Source organism: Scleropages formosus, chromosome 25 (genome assembly GCF_900964775.1).
Source record: "Scleropages formosus chromosome 25, fSclFor1.1, whole genome shotgun sequence".
Taxonomy (NCBI): Eukaryota; Metazoa; Chordata; class Actinopteri; order Osteoglossiformes; family Osteoglossidae; genus Scleropages; species Scleropages formosus.
Genome location: NC_041830.1, coordinates 14,496,975 through 14,518,839, shown reverse-complemented (window position 1 = coordinate 14,518,839; position 21,865 = coordinate 14,496,975). Strand labels below are relative to the sequence as shown.

General features: G+C 46.3%; 2 protein-coding genes across 2 annotated transcripts; one reads left to right on the top strand and one right to left on the bottom strand.

Moving 5' to 3' along the window:
• Positions 1 to 1,985: 1,985 nt before the first annotated feature.
• LOC108921683 (guanine nucleotide-binding protein subunit beta-4) lies at positions 1,986 to 13,336 on the top strand. Its single transcript, XM_018731290.2, has 10 exons — positions 1,986 to 2,211; positions 6,527 to 6,636; positions 7,660 to 7,698; positions 7,978 to 8,084; positions 8,418 to 8,481; positions 8,669 to 8,831; positions 9,512 to 9,578; positions 9,773 to 9,974; positions 10,058 to 10,274; positions 10,374 to 13,336. Exons 2-10 carry the CDS (start codon positions 6,580 to 6,582, stop codon positions 10,478 to 10,480), a joined length of 1,023 nt encoding a protein of 340 aa, XP_018586806.1. The 5' UTR covers positions 1,986 to 2,211; positions 6,527 to 6,579; the 3' UTR covers positions 10,481 to 13,336.
• Positions 13,337 to 13,432: 96 nt separating this feature from the next.
• LOC108921684 (mitofusin-1-like) lies at positions 13,433 to 21,628 on the bottom strand. Its single transcript, XM_018731291.2, has 18 exons — positions 21,569 to 21,628; positions 20,340 to 20,463; positions 20,090 to 20,225; positions 19,659 to 19,821; positions 19,384 to 19,508; positions 18,857 to 18,965; positions 18,517 to 18,624; positions 18,049 to 18,202; positions 17,468 to 17,535; positions 16,571 to 16,692; positions 16,214 to 16,340; positions 15,905 to 16,009; positions 15,623 to 15,725; positions 15,302 to 15,528; positions 14,897 to 15,025; positions 14,611 to 14,807; positions 14,094 to 14,228; positions 13,433 to 13,967 (listed from the first exon to the last, which is right to left on the bottom strand). The coding sequence occupies exons 2-18, from the start codon at positions 20,452 to 20,454 to the stop codon at positions 13,901 to 13,903; spliced, it is 2,190 nt and encodes a 729-aa protein (XP_018586807.1). The 5' UTR covers positions 20,455 to 20,463; positions 21,569 to 21,628; the 3' UTR covers positions 13,433 to 13,900.
• Between the last annotated feature and the right edge of the window lie 237 nt (positions 21,629 to 21,865).

The window sequence follows — 21,865 nt, the reverse complement described above, 5'->3', positions numbered from 1 at the left end:
GTGTTCGACATGACATATCGAGTACCAGGAGCACTTCTCAACCTCCTATTCCTCACGGGCCTGTGCTGTGTGTGGCTTTTTATGTCAGCTTGTGAATTAAAGATCATTTGCCTTTAGGTGCTTTTAAGATCAGTCCATTCTAGGGAAAGTGTGTCAGTCTTCCATCCAGGTCTACCCAGTGGTTGTGGTTGGAAGCAGACAGGTCTTTTGCTGCCTGTGCTTTGTGAATTAAAATGAAATTAATCTCACCTCCGTGCCATTTGAGAAGGAAACCCAGTGATCTGTCGCTTTCATCCCCTCCCCATCGATTGTGAGGCTTGCAGAGATAAGGGAAGGGCTTTCCCACTGTTCACATTAACAATTCAGAGGTACCTAACGGAGCGGAAAAAAAGCCATATTTTGAGGTCCTATTTTCTTACGAAATCCCTGTACAATAGTACAGGGCCAAGTCTGTTTTTCATGCTGTGTGTGAGTTTGCTGTTGACGTGAAAGAACCTGAATGATGATTGATTGTCTATCACTAGAGCGTTACTCTCATCATCCATTTTCCTGTTATACTCTAATGGAGAGCAGCGTTTATTCAGAAATGCAGCTAAAAAGGTGTGATGCTGTAAGAGTGTAAATGATGCTGGGAGCTGCATGGTTACTATCCTTGAAATAGTTGCTGGCTAGATTTTAAAAATTGTTCAGAAAAAAAGATCACGATTAAAATGCCACAGTGCAAATGTCTTCCCATCGCGGAACAATGTGAAGGTGTCTTTACCCCTTTTGTACGATCGTGACACCACACACACTAAAACACACGAGTTGACTTTGAAGGGAACACAATTAAAGTAACACCTGAGGAGTGTGTTGCAGCTTTCTCTGGATGCCTGTCTGTTTTGGCATACGGCAGTTATTTTTAATTCATAAGCCACAGCCTCCCTCTAGGATTTGCAAGACGTAGTGTTAATTAATATTACCACCTCTTCTGTCAACAGCTGCACGTTTCTGGGGGGTCACTTATCCCTGTCACAGGAGCACAGGGACCCTTTGATGCCACTCACTCACTATACAAATTTAAAGAGAAGTAAAATATTTAATGGTTACGTGACTGTTGTCCTTTTGGGGGGGGGGATAAAAATTATGGACTGTTGAAAGCCATAAAAAATACATTTTCGTGTAACTGAACCAATCAGAAAAACAATGTCCTGGCCCAGTTATGTATGTTAACCAACTCCCTGCCTTAATAATAAAAAAACAATCTCATCATGTTTTTTAGATATTGGGAGCTGTAGGCATTTTTTCTGCAGTTCCACTTTGTATTGATATACAGATCTTCCAGTGTATATACACTCTGAATCAATGCAACAATAGAATAAAGTAGGGATTCATTAAAGAACGAGGAATATGAGCACCTGTTGTATTTCCTTGGGTGTGACTGTTTTAAGGCCATTTAAGTACTGTATGCCGAGTAATTTTACACAAACTAGAATGTATACCTAGGAGATTGAGCGGCCGCACGGCCCCTTTAAGAACCTTTTATAGTGGCACGAGCTCTCGTACTACCAGGGCGGTCCATTCCCTCCAAGGGGTGCGCCATTGACAAGAAATGGGCGTACCTTCCATACTACACGAAAACAAATCCGAGTAAGAGTAAAAGTGTAATAACTAGATTTGTATAGCGTGTAATACACCTGCACTTAAGCACATTTTGTTTTGAGTCAAGCTCCTACTATTAATTAAGTTTCCGGCTTTTCCGTGTTGGTTTCGTTTCGTTGAGGCATCTGATGGCCGACACCATTTTCACGCGTGGGTGTGCGCAAATTTGACGAAATGGAAACAGTTTGGGTGTTTTGTTACATTATTTGCGAGCGTGATACTGGTTGAGGAGTAGAAAAAAGTTCGTGCAAGAATATATTTTCTAAAAGTCGGTATTATTTGAACTGTTTATTCGATGAAAGACATAGTCAGCGCTGCCCCCCCTGTATATTCTGTTGCCATGTTCCCGGTCTCAGTATGGGTGTGGTGATTTCGGGCGAAGACTGACTCAAATCCCGTTTTTACTTTGCTGGCAGGATCTTTTAAACGTTTCACTTCTCTCGATAGTATTAATTGGGAATTTTTTTTAAAATACCATCTGCGGGGATCATGTGCGGAATCTAGAGGCGGACGTTTAAAGCGTAGTTTGAGAGTGTGGGGAAAGGACTGTTCGAAGCGCAGTTCAGCCAGGTAGGTAGCCCTGTGGTGCTAACAGTATGCTATGGTGTTTTAGCTTCGTGCTAACTGCTCCAGCGTTGTGTTGTATGTCTGCTAGCTTTATGCTAACTGTATGCTAGCTCTGTGCTATCCGTAAGCTGGCGCGCTTCTTGCTGCTCGCTGTCGCATCAGTCAGTCTCTCTCTCTCTCTCTCTCTGTTTTCTTCTTTCACTCACTGCTTCTTTTAATCCTGAGTGTTTTATTGTAAAAGTCGGGCTTAATCTTTCCGTTCTTTTCCGCGGCGTGGCCGCGCTTGTTCGCCGGGTTCGAAGCGAAGTTGGACCTCAACCTGAGGCTGAGTATTGTTGTTCTATCATGGACATGATGATCATGATCATGGTGGAAAACACTGAACAGTAGCTTAACTGGAAACATCCCCGTTTTCGCTGTGTGGTTCATCAGTTTTTTTCGACTTGGAACCGTTCAACTAACTGTTTTGTTTACTAACATCGCTCTGTCATCAATTTAAAAAGTCTGTTAACTCCAACGTTGGCAACAGTTTCCCTCCCTGTGGCCTGTCTGGACCCCTATTGCTACAGTGCCCGAACAGGTTGTTAGCTTAGGAGAGTAAATCGATGAACATTCCATTATTTGTTCTGTTTGATAAGTTAATATACACAGAAATATATAGATAGTGATGTAGAACACTAGTATTCAGCACAAACTGATGCGGTGTTGAGGAAGGGGCGGGGGGGAGGTATCGCCATCTACTGTAGGTGTGTCTCCTGAACCGCACGGGTCTTGAGGTCCCAAGTTACTCCTTGTCTCTGTTTACCACACAGCTCCTCTGATCTGAAAAGAAAGCGCAAACTCTCTCTTCGCTTTTACTTCGCAGTCTACTGTGGTGTCTGTTTTCTTTTGGAGACATAATTATTTGAAATGATCGGTATCAGATGGGGAATTGAGCTGCGGCAGTGTGTGAAGTTGCCCTGCAGCATTCGCAGAATACTTGAGATTTGTTGGCATTTCGTCTCACCCGTTTGGACATTTAATTACACAGCCTAGTTATTCTTCTTGCAGTATCTGTTCAGGTTAAGTATTTTGATGATGAACTGAAGGATACGCCGCAGCAGATTTGAACCCTGGATTTTGGGATTTCAAGTCAATGAATGATTGACATTGATTGCTGCATCATGCTGGCCCGTTTTAATTAAGTACTCATGCATGAGGTTTTTTTTTTAAATTACCTTTTAATATTGTATCATACAGGTCGACCCCTGACTGGTACTGTTCTTATGTCCTTGTTACAAACATGGCCTTCTCATTGCACAAACTTAGCAAATTAACAGAGAGACTGCATTTAAAATCTTCCCAATTTATGAGGTACATAAATTGTGAAGACAGGGCTATAACTTCCACATTTTTGGAAGGTAGTCCACTTTTAATTTGTATGCCTAAGGTTCTTTAATCGTTAACGTAAAACTGTTACATATTGTTACCATTTGTATACAGTGATGGTTTTGATTTTTTTTAAATTTTTTAACATTTATTCATTTGGCAGATGCCTTTGTCCAAAGCGACGTACATCTCAGCAAACGTGCAATTTATGAATTGCATTAAGAGAAAGAGACATGGCTGCAGACATGTGGCTCTCAAGTAAAGTTTATGTTGGATTCAACTCAATGTGGTGGTGTGCTAAGGTTCTTCCAGTACTAAAAAGTTTGTATTTAATTTGGTGTGTGATATGACATTTTTACCCAGATGTTTATTTTACTTTAGAATTGGTGTGGGGGTACAGGAGGTTTTTTTTTTTTTTTTTTTTGTCTCCCCCCCTTTCACGAAACAATACCTAGATAAGCCTGCATCTAAACAAAGTACTAGGGCATGAAGATAAACCCCAAATCCCTGTGCTATGTGTAAACCCACAGCTAAATGCAATTTCTCTTTTAGAGCCAGAATTCTGTGATAAGTCTATTTACAGCATCCGAGTCTTATTTTTAGTGAGCTGATTATTCATCCTGGCTGAATGCCATCTTGTCTATTGCATCCATTACATAAGCGTGTTCATTTTTGTTGATGACAAATTTAATTGGGGACAGCAGGTGGTGTAGTGGTTAGAGCCATTGCCTTGTAATTGAAGGACCTGGGTTTGAATCCCACCTTTTCCTGTAGTAGCCTTGATTGAGGCACTTGGTGTCTATTGATGGAGAAAACAAGAAAAGATTGTCCGACTGTACAAATGTAAGTAGTTCATGTACAGACCTAACAGTGTGTCTCTGGAGAAAATTAGTATGTGTGTCCTGTGTGGACGGCACACTTCCAGTACAATGTTACACTGCTGGTTTGTGCTTTTCAGGAAAGCTTCGAGTGGCACAACCTCCATACCTTTGAAGTGCTGAGGTCAGTTAGAAAAATCTGGTTATTGTGATTTTTGCTGCTGAGAGCAGCTGTTGGTCTTGTTCTTGCACTCTATACTCTGAAGAATGTGGTCTGAGCCATCCGTTGTTGGGCGTGGATGGCAACTTGGTTTGACAGTTTCCCTCGGATGTGTGACAGAGGCTGGGGGGAGGTGGGGCTCGCTTATTTCCTGTATTTCTTTTTTAAAAATTGAGTTTAATGTAAAGGGGCCCTGCAACTAAAGCTTCCACAGAAAGGAACAAAAAATGACCTTTAGTGAAGGTCACACCATCTCCAGTTGAGAAGAGGTGGCAGGAGGTCACAGATTAGGTACGAAGTCTGCCTTTAGTGTGCTGAGGTCCGAATGTATTGCACGACTGCAGGAGGCGATGCGGCTGAGCACCAGCGACTACCCTGACTTGCATGCTGCCTGATGAGTAGGGAGCGGAGGTGGGCGATGCCTGCCCCATCCCCCCAAGCCCGTGCCAGTGTGTGCTGCCTCACACACAAACAAGTTCTTTGTCACTATTAAACCTCCACCCTTCCGTGGGCTTGTCTTCGCATCATGTCCTCAGGAACAGCCATTGTCCACCCGAAGGCTGTCTGCTAAGCATGCCGGGCGTCAGCATTTCTGTGAAGGAAAGCTCCGTTCTTAAAAAAGTAAAAACAAAGTAACACAGCCAATGAAAGTGATGATAGAACAGCGGCAGTGCTAATTGAAATGCTATCTAAAAGAGCAACATGCAGCCTTCCAGAGGGTTTGAAAGTCCACATGTCTGTACTAGATGGCAGATACTTACCAGAAGAACTACACATTTTCAGCAGGTGATATATTTTTAATAATGTCTGATTCATCGTATCTCAAATTACATCAGGAACCTTGTGAAAAGCATGCACCCCAGGGCCTCCTGTCTATACAATGGATATAAAACATAGTTTTGATGGACTCTGAGGATCCACACACAGTGAGTGGTTGGTTATGCTTTGAATAAATGGTTTTTTGCTACTGTAAAAAGCTCTTAAATTCAGACACCTTAGTGAGTCTTCTCCGGGCTTTTGTTGTGATGTCATGTAATGGTACTTGTAACAAATGTGGTCAGCAGTAGTTCTATTGATGGCCATGTGCAGGGTTTCACTATTAGAGCTGTTTGGATCTTGGTGTTTAGGTGATGGCATGCTAATGGATTGCGGGCTCTTTATGGTGCTGGTATTTCCTCTGGGTTATGTTCTGTACCTTGGAGGTAGTTCATGGAACAGAGGATACTGAGGAGTGGAGAAGAAAAATCCTTAATTTGAAGGAAAGAGGGTGTCATAGGTAGTATTCCAAACCATGTGCACAGTAGGTAGGTGAAGGGTTAGGTATATTGTAGGTTAAGGCCTGAAAGCTCTTGCTGAAGAAGTTTTTACAACCCCAATTGTGGTCTTTATTATTGGTGGCGGTGGGTCTTGTGCATTTGTGTCACAATCTAGGTAGCTTTACAGCTCCAGCTGTTGACTCTGTCCCTGCTCCACCCCAGCCCCTCTCCCCTGTGGCTTCAGAATGTAGGTCACACACTGAACATTCTTTGAGCATTTTAGCTAATGGGCCTCCGTTCTTTGTCCTCCTTTAGAACATGCCAACTGAAAAAAAAGGTAGCTCTGACGCAACATGGCCTTGGTTACCATCAGCTGAGTTATTTCACCTCTAGGTTTTGTCACCAACTGCTATCCTTTTCCTCATGTCTAAATAAGATACTGCAAAAACCGAATAAATATATGTTGAAGCGCATTGAAATTTAGTATTTTTGGACATGTCCTCTATTTCTTGAGCTACTGTGCTCTCAGGTCATTAATAGTCAGAATTTAAACACTTGCTTTGTGCTAAAATTGTCCAGAAAAATTTTTATTTTTTTTGACTTGTGGGATGCTGCTGCTTGTCCTTTTTACAAAAGAAAACCTTCCTGTTTTACAGGTGTTGGCTGCACATTTGGTGAAGATCGTGGACTCGCTGTTGGAGGAGGGACAATGAGTGAATTGGAACAATTGCGGCAGGAGGCGGAGCAACTTCGGAACCAAATCAAAGTAAGATGGTAGCACAATAGGGAGACACCACCTTAAGTGCAAGAGCAATATGTTAAGTTTGAACCCTGAGCCACGTGTACATTTGCTGTACATGGCTAGTATAGTATCAGTACATTTACATTAATTCATTTAGCTGATGCTTTTTTCCAAAGCAACTTAGTGTTAAGCTACTTTCAATTATTTATCCATTAATGCAGTTGGGTAATTTTACTAGAGCAATTTTTAGGGTATGTACCTTGATCTCAGGTACTACAGCTGGAGGTTGTATTCAAACCTGCGACCTTTGGGACCGAAGGTGGCGGCAATCAGTAGTCCAATGGTTCACATAACGGGGTTAATTACATCCTTGAACCAAGTGTTTCCCCCTGAATTGATGCAGTAAAAATGACCTTGCTTTATAAATTAGTAAGTAATAGTATGCCACTTTGCAAGAAAGTGTCAGCTAAATGAAGAGTAATGTAATCAAATTTGCCGTTTCAGTTGGGATACTGTATTTACCCCGTAATCGAAGGTTATTGGTTGCGACTGTATCAGTATGTATAGTAATTGGTTTAGTATGAGAAGAATGTAGTGTTTGCATGCTTTGCAGGGTGAAAGACACTAGGCAGTGTACAAGACACATTACAGGAGTGTTTTTTTTTTTTTTTTTTTTGTGAACAAAGACTGTTGCCTTTTGTTTGTCTGAAATTGTGGGGTAATCGCTTTTTGGCAAGGGAAAAGTGAGATTTCTGCAGTTTTACAATTTCCTGTCTCTAGTCTGAATTCAAACTTCTGGATGTGAAGTCTCAGCCAGAAGTCTGAATTACCCTAGTACAATTTATAAGAATTCCTGTTGCCTTGAACTGGTAGCTGCTTAGGTAGGTTTAGATGAAGTTCTACTGTCTATCGGTAGCATTTATTACAAACCAGAACCACTTGTTCATGTTGGCAACATAATTAGTTTGCACAATATTCAGCGGGGTTCTGTCCATTCTTTCTTCACAAAGAAGCCCACGTCCTTAATCGTTTTCTTGCCTTGTGTAGGATGCACGGAAAGCTTGCAGTGATTCCACTCTCTCTCAGGTATGGCAATACTTTGTCTGATGTCTGTGTTTTGGGGTTCACAAATGTATGACGTGCAGTTTAGACATGTTATGGCTCTGCGAAGCCTGGATCCATCTTGAGGAGCCAGAGTGCTCTTGATGCGTTAAAATATTTAACACTGTCTCCATCCAGGAGAGCTGTCTCAAAAGAATGGCAAAATTGATTGAATTATTGATAGATTTTTTTTAGCACGCACAAGGTTTGTTGACATGGTGCATCTAAGGGGGGGGGGGTGTTGTCTTCTTCTCTTGCTTCTAGATCACAGCTGGTCTGGACTCAGTGGGGAGGATTCAGATGCGTACAAGGCGCACTCTTAGAGGCCACCTAGCCAAAATTTACGCCATGCACTGGGCCACCGACTCCAGGTCAGTGTGCTATTTTGTCTACTCTGTCGTCTTTGTCTGCTGTGTGACCTGGTCTTTTAAGAACACACTTTACGTGTGATACATGTCCTAAATAATGTAGTACATTGAATGGTCTTATAGTGTGCTGCTGAAACACTTATTTCCCACAAGGCTGTGCTACAAAACTGACAAATGGTTAGATGAGTGAGTTAGGGGGACTGAGCTACGAGGCAAGGATTGTGCATGGATTTGGACTTGCATGGTCTCATTTTTCTGTGTCTTGCGTAGTGGTTGTGAAATTTGTACCATCGCTCCAATATCAGGCTGAGGAAAATCTGTTTCTGATAAACGTAGGCTTCTCGTCAGTGCCTCTCAGGATGGAAAACTGATTATTTGGGACAGCTACACGACAAACAAGGTGAGTGAACCTGCAGCTAAGTTACTATACTTTTGATCCTGTGAAGAAAATACTTTGGGATGCGGTCCAGCGACATGCACACAACAGGCATCACGGCCTGTCTATGTGTAGCTTCGAAATTCACATCTTTGACCTTGTGTTGAGTATTTCTCTGCCGTGTAGCACCTGTCAAACTGATCATCCTCAGATACACGCTATCCCACTGCGCTCCTCCTGGGTGATGACCTGTGCATACGCACCCTCTGGGAACTATGTGGCTTGCGGAGGCCTGGACAACATCTGTTCCATCTATAGCTTGAAGACCCGTGAGGGCAACGTCCGGGTCACAAGAGAACTCCCAGGACACACAGGTAGGGGACACGCATGTGGAAGCTATACTCGCATAATTTTGGGTGGAGTAATAGGATTAGAGTTCCTAATGTCTATAAAACTCCTATGATTTTAAAGGTTAGGGCAAGTCCTTGTATATTACATTTTTTTTCTATTCTTTATTACGGTTTACATTACATATGTTTTTAAACCTTTAGACTTGAATGGCAGAGTTTCCTGCACCAGTCAACTGGGAATCTTGACTCAGTACCAGAATACTATGGATTTAACAGAATGGTTCTTGATAGATTGCTAGGCTGTGCATACACTTCATTTTTAAAATCAGAGTTGATCTCATTAAGATGTTGGATGCCAGTCTATCATGACTGGTTACAGTGACACAAAACAATGATCAATAAAACACTTTTACATAGACTTGTGATTGATTACAGAAATAAAGTGGAAATGACTTTTAACAGGATGTATAATGTGGGTGTGGAATATGGACTGTACCCAGTTGCCGTCTTCCAGACCTGACTGAATGTACTGGAAAATACTAGCTGCTTTGTTTCTTGGAAAATGGAATAGCTTTGCTTTTTAGCTTGAACAAAGGTTTTTTGAGTTTCGATTGCTTGCCAGAATTAAAGTAGTTTAATTTTACAATCTTAATATTTAGGCTGAGAATTTTTGGTAAACCCTCCTGACTTTCCTGTATTTCCAGGCTATTTGTCTTGCTGTCGTTTTCTGGACGACAACCAGATTGTCACCAGTTCTGGAGACACCACCTGGTGAGTTAATAAGGAATGCAGTCAATACATGTCTAAATGACAGGTATTTCCAGTACTTCAGATTGTGTGGGTAGAGACTCTGCAAACAGTGAGTGTGAGAAATGAGTGCTCCCAGTGCAGGACATCACTTCTTTCATACAGGAAGCTAGTGGGACTCCAGTTGCATTTCCATGTTCTCGTTGCCTGCCCTACAGTGCATTATGGGACATTGAAACAGGCCAGCAGACGACCACGTTCACAGGCCACAGTGGAGATGTCATGAGCCTGTCTCTCAGCCCTGACTACAAGACCTTTGTGTCAGGTGCCTGCGATGCCTCCTCCAAACTCTGGGACATTCGGGACGGCATGTGCAGGCAGTCTTTCACCGGCCACGTGTCCGACATCAATGCCGTCTCCGTGAGTGTGCCAGCCCGTCCTGAACACTGCCACTCAGTCATAAGGAAACATGATGTACTACAGAACCTGTGTTCTCTCCCCAGTTTTTTCCCAATGGGAACGCCTTTGCCACTGGCTCAGACGATGCCACCTGCAGGCTGTTTGATCTCCGGGCTGACCAGGAGCTCATGATGTATTCCCACGACAACATCATCTGCGGGATCACCTCAGTGGCCTTTTCCAAAAGCGGTCGTCTCCTGCTTGCCGGCTATGACGATTTCAACTGCAACGTCTGGGACACGTTGAAAGGAGAGCGTGCAGGTCAGCGTGGGGATAACTATGCGTTCGCTCCTCAGAAACCAGTATCTGCGTGTCCACGATATTTTAAAGGCTGACTCCCTCTTGGTCCTTATCTCCTAGGTGTCTTGGCTGGTCATGACAACCGTGTCAGCTGCTTAGGGGTGACTGACGATGGCATGGCAGTAGCCACTGGCTCCTGGGACAGTTTCCTCAGAATCTGGAATTAACCGTCAAGGCAGGACTGATGGGCAGAGGCTGGCGAGGAGGGGAGAACAACACACCTGTTGCCCGGCATGGGGAGTCCTTGCCGCCGCCCCGCACCTGTGAGCAATGTCACCTTCTTTCGACCTTTCTAGGTGACTCCTCCACCTCTGTTCCACATGACCCAAAGCTTTCGGTACACAGTCCAATCAGTCGAAGAGTTGAAATGTCGACTTTGACGAGACTCCGAGTTTTGACAGGGATCGCGAGTATGTTGCCATTCTTTCCATGCTAGGAGCCAGTAATTGTGACATGTATGTTGCCTTGTATGTGTATTACATGCATAACGTGTGTATGTACACATGCACGTAGAATGCAGTAATATCCAGTTTATTGGTATTTATGTTCTGGGCTCCTTTTCTTGTTCTCTCTGATTTCTGGCCCTTTTGATGTACATTACATGTATTCAGTACTAGCCAATGCCACACGTGATGTTCATATGCATTATGAAATTTGCAAATGTTACTAATATGTTGCAGTAGTCAATACAGAAATAACATTAACAGTAGTATTTGGTGGGTATCTCCACTACAACCCCTCCGGTTTCACTTGACCTGCTGTGATGCCCTGTGGCTCTTTCTTTTTCCCAGGGTAAGACTAATTGCTGTCTTTCACTTTGTTGCCTACAGCTCTAATGCGGGTGAGTTCTTTGTTTTGGGTTGGTGTTAACTGAGCTGAAATTCTCCCAAAAATGCACCCACGTTGAGCACAGGACAGTGATAGTGTGTCCAGTTCTTCAGTCGTAGCTTTGGGTTACACCCACTTGAAGACCATGCAAAGTGGTTTTGTGTAGCCTCTAGCTGGAATCCTGTAGGGTGTACAAATGTTTGTGCCCCATTCTTCAAGAATGCGATGCAGTAGTTTGAAGGAACTAATCGTGATGCACTAGGTGAGCCAACCCTTTTGGAAGTGTTTCGTGGAGCTCTCTTGACAAGAATGAAAGCCGGACGGCTGACACCTGTTGAAACCTTAATACAGCATGCAAAGGAATGGCAGTGATGTTTACCACATTGGGAAGTGGCTGCTTTCATGTCACTAGACTGGTGCAGTTCATCACAAGTGGTAGCTGTGTGTACATTCTGCATCCTGTGTGCCATTTTCACACCATCTGGAGGTGACAGGTCTCTTACGAAGACCATTTAGGCAAGTAGTGCCTTTTCATGCTCTTGTCGTTGGGGATTTCACGGCCCCGTCTTGTTTCTCTCAGCAGTGAGTCGAGCTGCTGCTGTTGAATTCAAAGCTCCACAGCAGGCCTTGTGCGTGCGAACTGGTCAGTGGTAAAGTGATGTGGACACTTGTATTCTGATGCGGCAATCTGTTTGTGTATAGATCACTACTCTGGTCAGTTGCCATCCCACCTCTCTGTTTTATGCGTGGGTTGTGACGTTGTTACCCAGACACACTCTGCCTTACTGTGAGGAATGCGCACGCGCACACAGGCGCGTCTGCGGTCACTCGGTACCGTTCAGCTCACACATGAAGCCTTTTGCTCTCATGGTGCTCGAAACCCATGCCCCAGCACTGCCCCCTGCTGGAAATGTTTGACCGTTTAGCCTTTTTGAAGCGTAACCCCTTTTATTGGCTGCTGAGATGGAATAATTGACCCCTAAGAATTGTCTTGTGTTAATGGGTCTTGGTGTACCTTGCAGCAGGTCCTAAAAAGAGCCGGTTGCCTTAGTGTTTTAGCTCAGCTACAGTGACCAAAATGGCCAGATGCCCTAAAGACATGCTTGACAATTTTAGTGGAAACAGCTGGTTGAGTCAAGGAAGCCATGGTGCCCACCCCCAACAGCAGTGTTTGGGTTTTTCTTCCTGTAAACTAATGTATTAGATTTGTCAGCTAGTGCATTTTTTTTAATGTTAGTTACATGATCCTCGGCCCTTAATATGTTTATATTCATGTTTAAAATAAAGTGGAAGTATTGCAGACAGTACATAAAGGATGTTTTACAGTTCAGTGTTGACAGTAACTTTCTGTAATTTTTTTCCTTCCAAAGTGTGTATCAAGGGTGGGAGGTTGCATGTGTGAGGTACACTCCAGAGGTTTAGTTTCCAACTAGAAGTGCCAAATTTAAACAGCTGCCTGGCGCTCTGAGAATATAGCCTAGTGGCTATGTTCTCCCCCCCCACCACCACCCCTTTACATATGGGACAGCTGAACAGCAAAGCTGCCTTAGTGGAAGCATGGGGACAAGGCATTTTCACTAAACTTCAGACCATTCCTGAAATCACAGGTTTCAGGTTTAGTCCTGTACTAATGGTTCTCAAGTCATAAAAGTGACTTTCAGCAAGGAGCAGATTATTAATGCAGTGTTTTGTACAAAGTGCAGCAGTATTGTTTTAGCACATTAAAACATCCCTGTACAACACAGCTTTCACGTAGGAGTTGGGACACAATTTCCAGAAACAACCCTTCCTCTTATTAATCATTTTTATATATGCATTTTGAAGGGCCTCATTCAGGAAATGGAAGAGGATGTAAGTTATTTTATCACAGGTAAAATTTTGTAATTGAAAGGAAGAGCACCAGACTGCACCCATTTGTTCCAGCTTGTTCTGTACATCCTGTTCCATTTTATGACACATTGACACAGATTCAGTACTAATGGTGTTGGCTCCATGTATTCCAAGTCTTATTTATTTTGAGCCAGATAAATTCAGGGACTTGATACCATAAGTTCCTACAGTGCTGTTAAATTATCACTTGCTATGAATTTTTTAGCTTTTTTTTCACACCAACTTTTTGTACAGTGGCTTGGTGATACTGTATGTTGCTATGAATTGATATTGTAACCAATAAAAGCTTTTACCCAGTTCTCTCTTGTTTGGGTGGTGGATTCAGGGTACAAAGTTCTCATGACTAAAAACTTTAACCAGGAATGGAGCACTTGCAACGTAAGAGCCCAATGTTTGTTTTTGTGTTGCATGTTCCCATAAAGCCTTGCAGAGCTGTGTCACATGAATATTCACCTGGTGTTTTTCTCTACAGCAACTTACCCTTAAATCACTCCAGTAAAAGTACAGTGCTGAAGGGTAGGGCTGGAGGTGGGATTCAAACCTGTAACCTTTGGCTGCAAAAGCAGCAGCTTTGACCCCTGCGTGTCAACCCTGGCAAAGTTTAAACACAACATTCTGGCTTCTACAGCATAAGCAATGAAGAAATACAAGGTATTAGTTTCTAACTGCTACAAATCCAGTGGTTTTTGCTGCTCAGTATCAAAACTATAAACCAACTACCAATAGTGCCATTTTGACCTGTACAAAGATTGTCCCTTTATTTTTTGGCAGTTATTTTACGGGGAATGTTGTCCAACAGTAACGTGTACTTGAGATATTAGTCCATTTTCAACAGTGAGACACCCAGTCTTGGAACTGACCTCTGACCTTCATGGAGTCTGCAGATACTGGTCACTGAACTGCTCCAGCTGTGTGTCCAGGTATGATGCTTTGTTTCTGCAGAAAGAGGCCAGTCAGCACCTCCAGTCCATTCACTAAACAATTAAACCACTGATCTAGTGGAATTAGGGAGTTGCCATAGCAACAGCAGGGGGATGGGCCACAGGGCTGTGGACGACACACCTGAGGGCTCTGGAGCAGCTCTGCACGGCCTCCAGTCTCTGGATGCGGGCGGTGAGCCTCTGAGTCTCTCCCTCCAGCTCCTCCTGACTGAGGTCCACCTTCTGGCAGAGCCACGCAAGTATGGCACCCATCTCCCTTTTTGTGCAACGAGTACATGCACCGTCAGCAAGGGCCACAGTTCCTCACCTTCACGTGTGTCACATCACCCAGGAAGTCACTGCCAGACTTAACTTCAAGTGACCCACCCCCACCCTGCAGCTGTCTCCTGAAACAGTAGAGCAGCCCGATTCCCAGGAAATGAAAGCAAGGGCCCTTTTCCAGAAACAGCTATACACAACATTCGGATGTTAAAATGCGCGATGGCCCGAGCAACACAGCGCTTGCTTGGCAAAATGGAAAAACAAAGAGGGAACATATTTATCCTGCATCAATTTTGGGACATCTGCTCAAAATCTGGCCTCAAGGACCAGTAGGATTGGTATTTGTACCGACAGGCGGCGTCACCGGAGCCACTTACTGCTGGACCTGGTGGGCGCAGTTGGCGCTGGTGATGCTCACAATCATCTGCAGCCTCTGGGTGGCGTACTCCACCAGCTGGCGCCGGAGCACCCTCTCCTGTGCCTTGGTGGTCCAGGTGGCCCTCTCATACAGGTAGAGCAGCCCGTAAAGACCCAGCGAGAGGGCGATGAGTCTCCACCCCACCGCACGGGACACCTATCACCACAAGAGAGCGCCGTTACACCCTTCACCATGCGGCTTTATGGTGTGTCGAGTCACGGAGTACGGAGGAGAAATTTACCCACCAGCCCCCCGATGACTACCACGCTCATGGAGGTGCGCGAGGTGAGCGAGGCCAGGCCGGTGGCCAGGGACAGCAGGATCTCCTCCTCCCGGCTGCAGAGGGGCGGTGTGCTCTGCAGGGGGTGGGTTACCTGCAAAGGCAAAATGTACTCATATTAAAATGGCCCATTTAACATAATTTCAGAGAGATCACAGAAGTTCAAATAAACACAAACACACACCTCAGCATAAAACCAGGATTTAAGCAAAGTATTATAACGGATATTATAACCCTCAGAGTCCCATATGACACACATCCATTTATCCATACATCATCAATAACCACGTGTCCAGTGCAGGGTCACAGTGGTCTAGGGCCTATCCTGGAAGCCTCAGGGGTGAGACACGGTGCTACCAGGACAGCACACCTGGAAGCTGTGGTCCACGGTCTCCAGCACCTTCTTGGCACTAGCGGGACCCAGGAAGCGGTTGACCAGGGCAGTCCAGCCCAGGGAGAAGTGGAAGTCGATGTCCTCCCGGAAGTCGGTACACAGGGCGGCACAGTTGAGGTCGTAGCGGAGCTCCAAGGTGCGGCGGGGAAGGAGCGCGTGCAGCTGGTTGCGGACAGCAGGGGGCACCAGAGGCAGGAGACTGTCTGTTGGGTGGTGGGGGGAGACACACACACAGCTGATTTCATAGGACACTGACCAAGAAGGTGCTTCGGTCCAAGAGCTCTCCTGCCGGGATACCGGTCATGTCCTTCTGGGACTTTTGCACGGACGAGTTGATGGCGCCGGAGCAGCGAAAGGCGAGGTTCTTCCCTACGGCCTCCTCCACGTGTCTGAGCAGCTCCTGCGGGGACACACACTCTTGAAGGGCGGGGAAGGAGCTCGGCAGGGCAGTCTGCGTATTAAGGCTATGCCAGCTGAAGGATGTTTACTTTGGAGAGAAGGAGTAAGTGAAAGGTAGACAGCGGCGATTATTATTATTATTATGGGGGGGCAAAGTGCGAGGGGCCACAGAACACTCACACGCTTATAGAGAAGGAGGACTTGGGGGGATGGGTGGAAATCGCCGTGGAAATCGTTCACGAGCGCAGAGAGGTGCCGGATTTCTTCCATCATGGCTCTGGAGACCTGAGGGGGGGGCAGACCATCGATTATAGAGTTCTCATTCAATCGGTCAAAAAACGAAGAACGTGGAGACACCGCTCAGTTCCCGTGGAGCAGTCACTCCTTAAAGGACGCACAACTGAAGTCGGGTCACTTTGGGTCCATCACCAACTTCCGAGGGACGACGATGCGTCAGCAGGCGGAGTCGAGGGCTCAGCAATGTCCCACCTTGGCCTCCACGTCCTCGGCGACGCTCTTGATCTTCTTCTTGATATCCTCGGTCAACAGGTTAATCTGGTTGCGCACAAACTCCAGCTGGTCCATCTGGCTCTCCCTGCGCTCCAGCAAGAGCACCCTAGGAGGAGCGGCAAAAAACACGCTCAGATGTGCCCTCATGGGTGGCGCCACCTCGTGGCGTCTGTCGCAATTAAATTGAAACGCGGCAACCGTCGTCCGCGATCTCTTTTCTCCAAGTCGACGGACGCCGTGGAAAAGGACGCTCGTCCCCGGAGCGAAATAGCGTGGATGTTCTATCATGACGGTGGGAAACTCCCCGGCTGGGTAAATAAAAGAAGGTGGACTCACTTCTTTTTTGCCGAGGCGATATTGATCGCGTCCATGATGGCCTTTACGCTCTCCGTGATCTGTCGGGCTCTCATCGTGTGCTGCTCAAACTTGGTTTTCACCGCTGACCGTGAGATGCACTCCTGGGAGGCGGCAACCATAAGAAAGTTAAACCGTTAAACCGAAAAGCCCCAGCACAGTCTCAATCAATCAATCAGAAAAATAACTGAATACTTGCAAACCCCATAGACAGAGCTGGTTACATAGTGATTAAAGCTGCTGCCTTTGGAGCCAAAGATTCAAATTCCATCTCCAGCTGTTATACCCTTGAGTAAGGTACTTACCCTAATTTGCTCCAGTGAAAAGTTAAAGTTGTACAAACGGGTAAATAATTGTAGGTAGTTTAACAATGTAAGTCACTCTGGAGAAGAGTGTCAGATACATATATAAATGATGAACATAAAACAAGTAAATTATTATGATTTACACACCTGATACTACTTACCTACTTGGCTTAACCAATGCAGCTTGGGCTTCACTTATTATAGGGGGAAAGCTCCCTTATAATAAACCCGTTATTTATATGTGTATAAATATAAATGTAAATATATTTACATTTATTACATTCACATTTATTTATTTAGCAAATGCTTCTCTCCAAAGCAATGTACATCTCATATAGCCTATATATATATCTCAGAGACTTACAGGCCTGTAAGGTGATTTAAAAAAAAAGAGAAAGCCAAGTAGCCCCCGCTTTCTGCTCCTCCACACAGATCTGTGGTGTTCCGGTGCATCGTGATGTTCTCTGGACCCCTGACTGCTGAACAATCTCATCTTCTCTGCATCGGCGTGTGGAAGGAATCTGCCTTTCGCTCGGCTCTGAAGGGCCGAGTGGCTTTCCGCATCAGGACTTACCTCAAACGTCCTCTCAAAGCTCTGGAACTCCTTCATCCTGTCCTGGAAACCTTCGGCCAGAGCGCCACCTGTAGGAGAGAGAGAGCAGCTTTATGGAGTGATGTGCTCATTTGCGTCCTATTTTGACTCTCTTATGTTTCACTTGCACCTCTTTCCTTTTCCTTCGGCTACCATGGAAATTTCCTTAACACCGAGCTCCTCCGATTAGCAGACTTTGGATGCTCTGCTTTACAAGCCCAAGGAGATAAGCGTGTGGGAGGGGGGTGTTTGGGTACAATGGAGAAACGGTGGATGGAGGAAGGGTAACATCTCGGGATGCTCTGCAGGACTGTAGTAAACCATCTTTTAACCTTATCTGTGCCGCATTGTGGAGACTCCAAAGGACCTGGAACTCTCCAGAAAAAAAATCAGTTCCAACAGTTACAGCTGCTACACCCTAGCAAAGTGTGGTTGATGTCTGATGGCCAAGAAACACCTGCTGGGGTTACCCTTTAAAGACCGGGTCAACATGACCATTTCACCCATCTGCTCTGGTGAGAAGACGATGACGGGGGTGTGAAGCTCGGCTTTGGGTGTCTCACCGCACTCTGGCATCCCCTGAGCGCGCTGCATGCGGGAGTTGAGCGCCTCCTTGGCCGACACGAAGAAGATGCGTTCGAGGGCCTGCTCGTGCTCCGCCACCTTGAGCTCCTCCACCAGGAAGTTGACACAACGCTCCACGTGCTGCTCCCGCACCTGAGAATGCCGGCGCAACATCGACCTGCACAGAACCGCTCAGCAACCACAGACCGCAGCTCAACCTCAACAGCAAATCCCGACTGCAAAACATCTCCCCTCGAACCCCAGGGCATTTGCATAAAGTTCTCGTACTTTTTACTGGAGCAGCTCAGGGTAGGTGCCTTGCTCAAGGGCACTACGGCAAGGGGTGGGGATTTGAACCTGCAACCTCCAATTCTGAAGGCGGTACCTGGTGGGAATCGATAGGGTAGATGGCATCTGTCCAATCCAGTTCACTGAGGGTCACAGTGGAGGCAGGTTTGAATACTCACATCCTCCACGTATTCGGGCTCCAGCACTGATGCATCCCAGCGGTTGTTCAGGATGAAGATGTTGGGCTTCGAAAGTCGTTCGTTCACTTTGTGGAAAAACTGTTTCTCCTTTGCGACAAGGAATACCCATAATGCAACTCTGTTCCCTGTTTATCCGACTCCAGGAGTGTTTCTGCGTAAACATGGTGTGGCCAATCTACAGATGGCGTTTCACCGTTCGAAGGTCATGCGGCTCATAAGGAACGCTGATAAACCGGGAGCTACTGGCGTCGGCACCAATGTAGGTGTAGGCGCCATGGAGATGTGCAGAAGGTGGAAGTGGACTGGGGGCCCTGCTCACCGTGTTCATCAGCGTGGATTCCGAGTTGGCCACCAGCACGAAGACGTCGGCGTCCAAGCAGAACCTGTCGATCCAGCTGTCCAGCTCCGACGTGACATCCGTGCCCGGGCTGCAGGAGGAAGCGCACGATGGCACAAACCGAGGAACCACTCATTGCAACTAGAGCTCAACGACCAACCTCTAATTCGTATGGAGACGGGCAGCGATAACTGGGAATGAAATAAATATCTGCTACTTCATCAGTCCTACAGCAACACCACCAAACCCCTGACTTTAACAGCATGTTAAATGTTAAGCTACTTACAGTCATTTACCCATTTATACAGGTGGGTAATTTAGCCGCTACGCCACCTGGTACCCCGACATGAAAGAAGGGCTCGTTTTAAAAAGTTATGCAGATTCTGGGGTTAGAAGGCAGCCAGTGATCCACGTGCTGTAGGGTTAAACCCCAGATGTTCTCCCATTTGGCGTGGGAGTCGTGAGCCAGATCCTGATGAGTGGCGGTGGAGCACGCGGTAGGACGTCACCTGTCCATGAGAACCAGGTCATCCCTCAGCAGAGCACACTTGGACTTGGGCCAGAACACCCTGACCAGGGAGCCGGAGTCCAGGCTGTGGTCCATGTGCAGAGCGTGAGCCAGCTGGTTCACTGTCTGGAGGTGGGGGGGCGGATCAGGGCAAAGGCAGCTCAGGTGAACACGCCACAGTTAAACGGAACCGGACACAACCGATCAAGCGGCACACGCGGTCCACAGGTCCAGCATGTTACTGCACAGGTCACGGCACTTTGGTCAACTCAGTACCTTGACACTCTTCTGCTCTTCGGAGCCCTCGGTCATGAGGTAGGCCCTCTCCTGATCCGTGCCCTCAACACTCAGGAAGCAGTTGGTGGTGTGGCCGATTCCCGTGGGCAGAACGCGGTCCCATAGCATGGCGTTGATCACCATGCTCTTCCCGTTGCTCGTCCTGGGAGAGCAGACACAAAGGTTGAAAGAAAGGTGATGGCATGGACTTCAGGTGGGCCAGAGCTGGAGACCTAGAGAGATCTAAACCTGGAGCCAATGCCATCATGGGGTACATTAACACGTCGATTCACGGCGCCATCTTGAAGTCTTATTGGGCAAACAAAGATCCACAAACTTCAAGCAGATCTTTGGACTCAGTTGGAGAGCCTGAGAAGACTCGCTCTCACTGCCACTCGGGTGCTTGCTCCAGCGAGATGTTCTTCTCGTACCTGCCAAAGAAGGCCACCTTCATCTGTCGCCGGGAGAGCACCTCCTTGATGACCGACACCTTCCTGGCGTCGGCCTGGATCTGGGCCTCCTGGTCCTCATCTGCAATCTCCTCCAGGTCCTCACTGCGGCGAGTCTCTGCAAGCGAAAGGAACGCGGTCAAAGTGGCGACGGCGGGACTCGTCATCCCACGGTATAAAGCAACGGTGAGAAATACAGTTTCTTCAAGAATCACGTGACCCTCGTGCCCACCTTGTATGAACGCTGAGCCCTCTTCAACGTATTCCAGCAGCTCGTCGAAGAGCGCGCTGATCTTCTTCTTAGCCACCACAAAGCGCCGCAGCGGGGAGACGTCACCTTCGTCCATGCTGGCTTCCTGAGAGACGAGCAAAATCCTGTTATTTGTCTCTCCCTGATCAACAAATAAACCAACCAACCAACCAACGAATCCAACCTTGTCCCCTGATGTTCTTCACTGAGGAAACCCAACAAGGCAGTAAATTGAGGGCGTTTTCACCAACAAGATGTATTAAGAGGTACAGTTTGAGTCCACATAGGACTTTTTCTCGGGAAAAACTTTGTTTTTTTATTTACGTACTATACTTTTTACTTTCTATTGGCACGAACCAAAGTTAGAAATCAACCCCAGTTCAGTGGCTTTCCTACAAATGTTCTCGTTACTTTACATCGTTTCCGCCGAAACGTTCAGCTGTACCTCGTGTGACATCTTCCAACCTCCAGGCAGCAAGTGCACTTTCAGAAAGGGAGCAAGTAAGCTCGGATATTTCCAGCATCACCAGTGTAAACTGCTGGTAACCCTCTTACCTTCACCACAGGTTCCCTGTTTGTATAAAACGTGCAACGTGTCAAAATATCCAGTCCTCCTTTTGGGTTTATAATCTCATTTTAACATAAAACACAGGAAGAATCCACCATAGCGACAGCATCAGGCAGTCATTACTAAGTTATATCTCTCATTTCAATTATTATTATTTATTATTGTGTGTATTATTAATACCGGGGGTGCGGTGGAGCAGTGGGTTGGACCGCAGTCCTGCTTTCCGGTGGGTCTGGGGTTCGAGTCCCGCTTGGGGTGCCTTGTGATGGACTGGCGTCCCGTCCTGGGTGTGTCCCCTTCCCCCTCCGGCCTTACGCCCTGTGTTGCTGGGTAGGCTCCGGTTCCCCGTGACCCCGTATGGGACGAGCGGTTCTGAAAATGTGTGTGTGTGTGTGTATTATTAATAACAACACCTTACTTCACTAGAGAAACCTGTGATTTGCCTGCTGTTTTCCTCGTTTCTCAACGAACTAATAATAAATTAAACAACAAGCTCTGATTATTCCTGCAGTTTCCAGAAAAATGAGCATTTCTGTAACGTAACACGAGGAACCGAACAGCCCCGACTAGCGCACTTTACTACAGTCAACACTCGAGTCACTCGAGCTCCAACAACTCGCACTAGCGCTGCTTCCAACCGTACCTGGAGGCGACCGTAGCTCCTCGAACCCTGGACAGGCACCTCCACTTTACTTCATTGATCTACTGTCTCTGGGCGAATCTGGGCGAACGAACAGGTTTATTCTCAGGTGTCCCGACATCCTTTTATCGGATTTTCTGTCACCCGGCGGCCCGGCCGACTGCTCAAAGGACTGGCCAATCAGAGACAAGGGGGCGTGACTTGGTGGGCGTGGTTTCGGCTTGAGCGCAAGCCTCTCCGGTCGACACAAACCCAGCGAAATAAATGTCGAAGCGCTCGAGAATAATTGCAGACACTACA

Excerpts from the sequence above, each read along its gene's own strand:
- LOC108921683 (XM_018731290.2), top strand. The coding sequence starts at position 6,580 with ATGAGTGAATTGGAACAATTGCGGCAGGAGGCGGAGCAACTTCGGAAC. Across the intron at positions 9,579-9,772 it reads AGTTCTGGAGACACCACCTG|TGCATTATGGGACATTGAAA; the intron begins GTGAGTTAATAA and ends CCTGCCCTACAG. Across the intron at positions 10,275-10,373 it reads GTTGAAAGGAGAGCGTGCAG|GTGTCTTGGCTGGTCATGAC; the intron begins GTCAGCGTGGGG and ends CTTATCTCCTAG.
- LOC108921684 (XM_018731291.2), bottom strand. The coding sequence starts at position 20,454 with ATGGACGAAGGTGACGTCTCCCCGCTGCGGCGCTTTGTGGTGGCTAAG. Across the intron at positions 15,529-15,622 it reads GTCCCAGAAGGACATGACCG|ACAGTCTCCTGCCTCTGGTG; the intron begins GTATCCCGGCAG and ends ACCACCCAACAG. Across the intron at positions 13,968-14,093 it reads AGCTGCTCCAGAGCCCTCAG|AAACAAAGCATCATACCTGG; the intron begins GTGTGTCGTCCA and ends CTCTTTCTGCAG.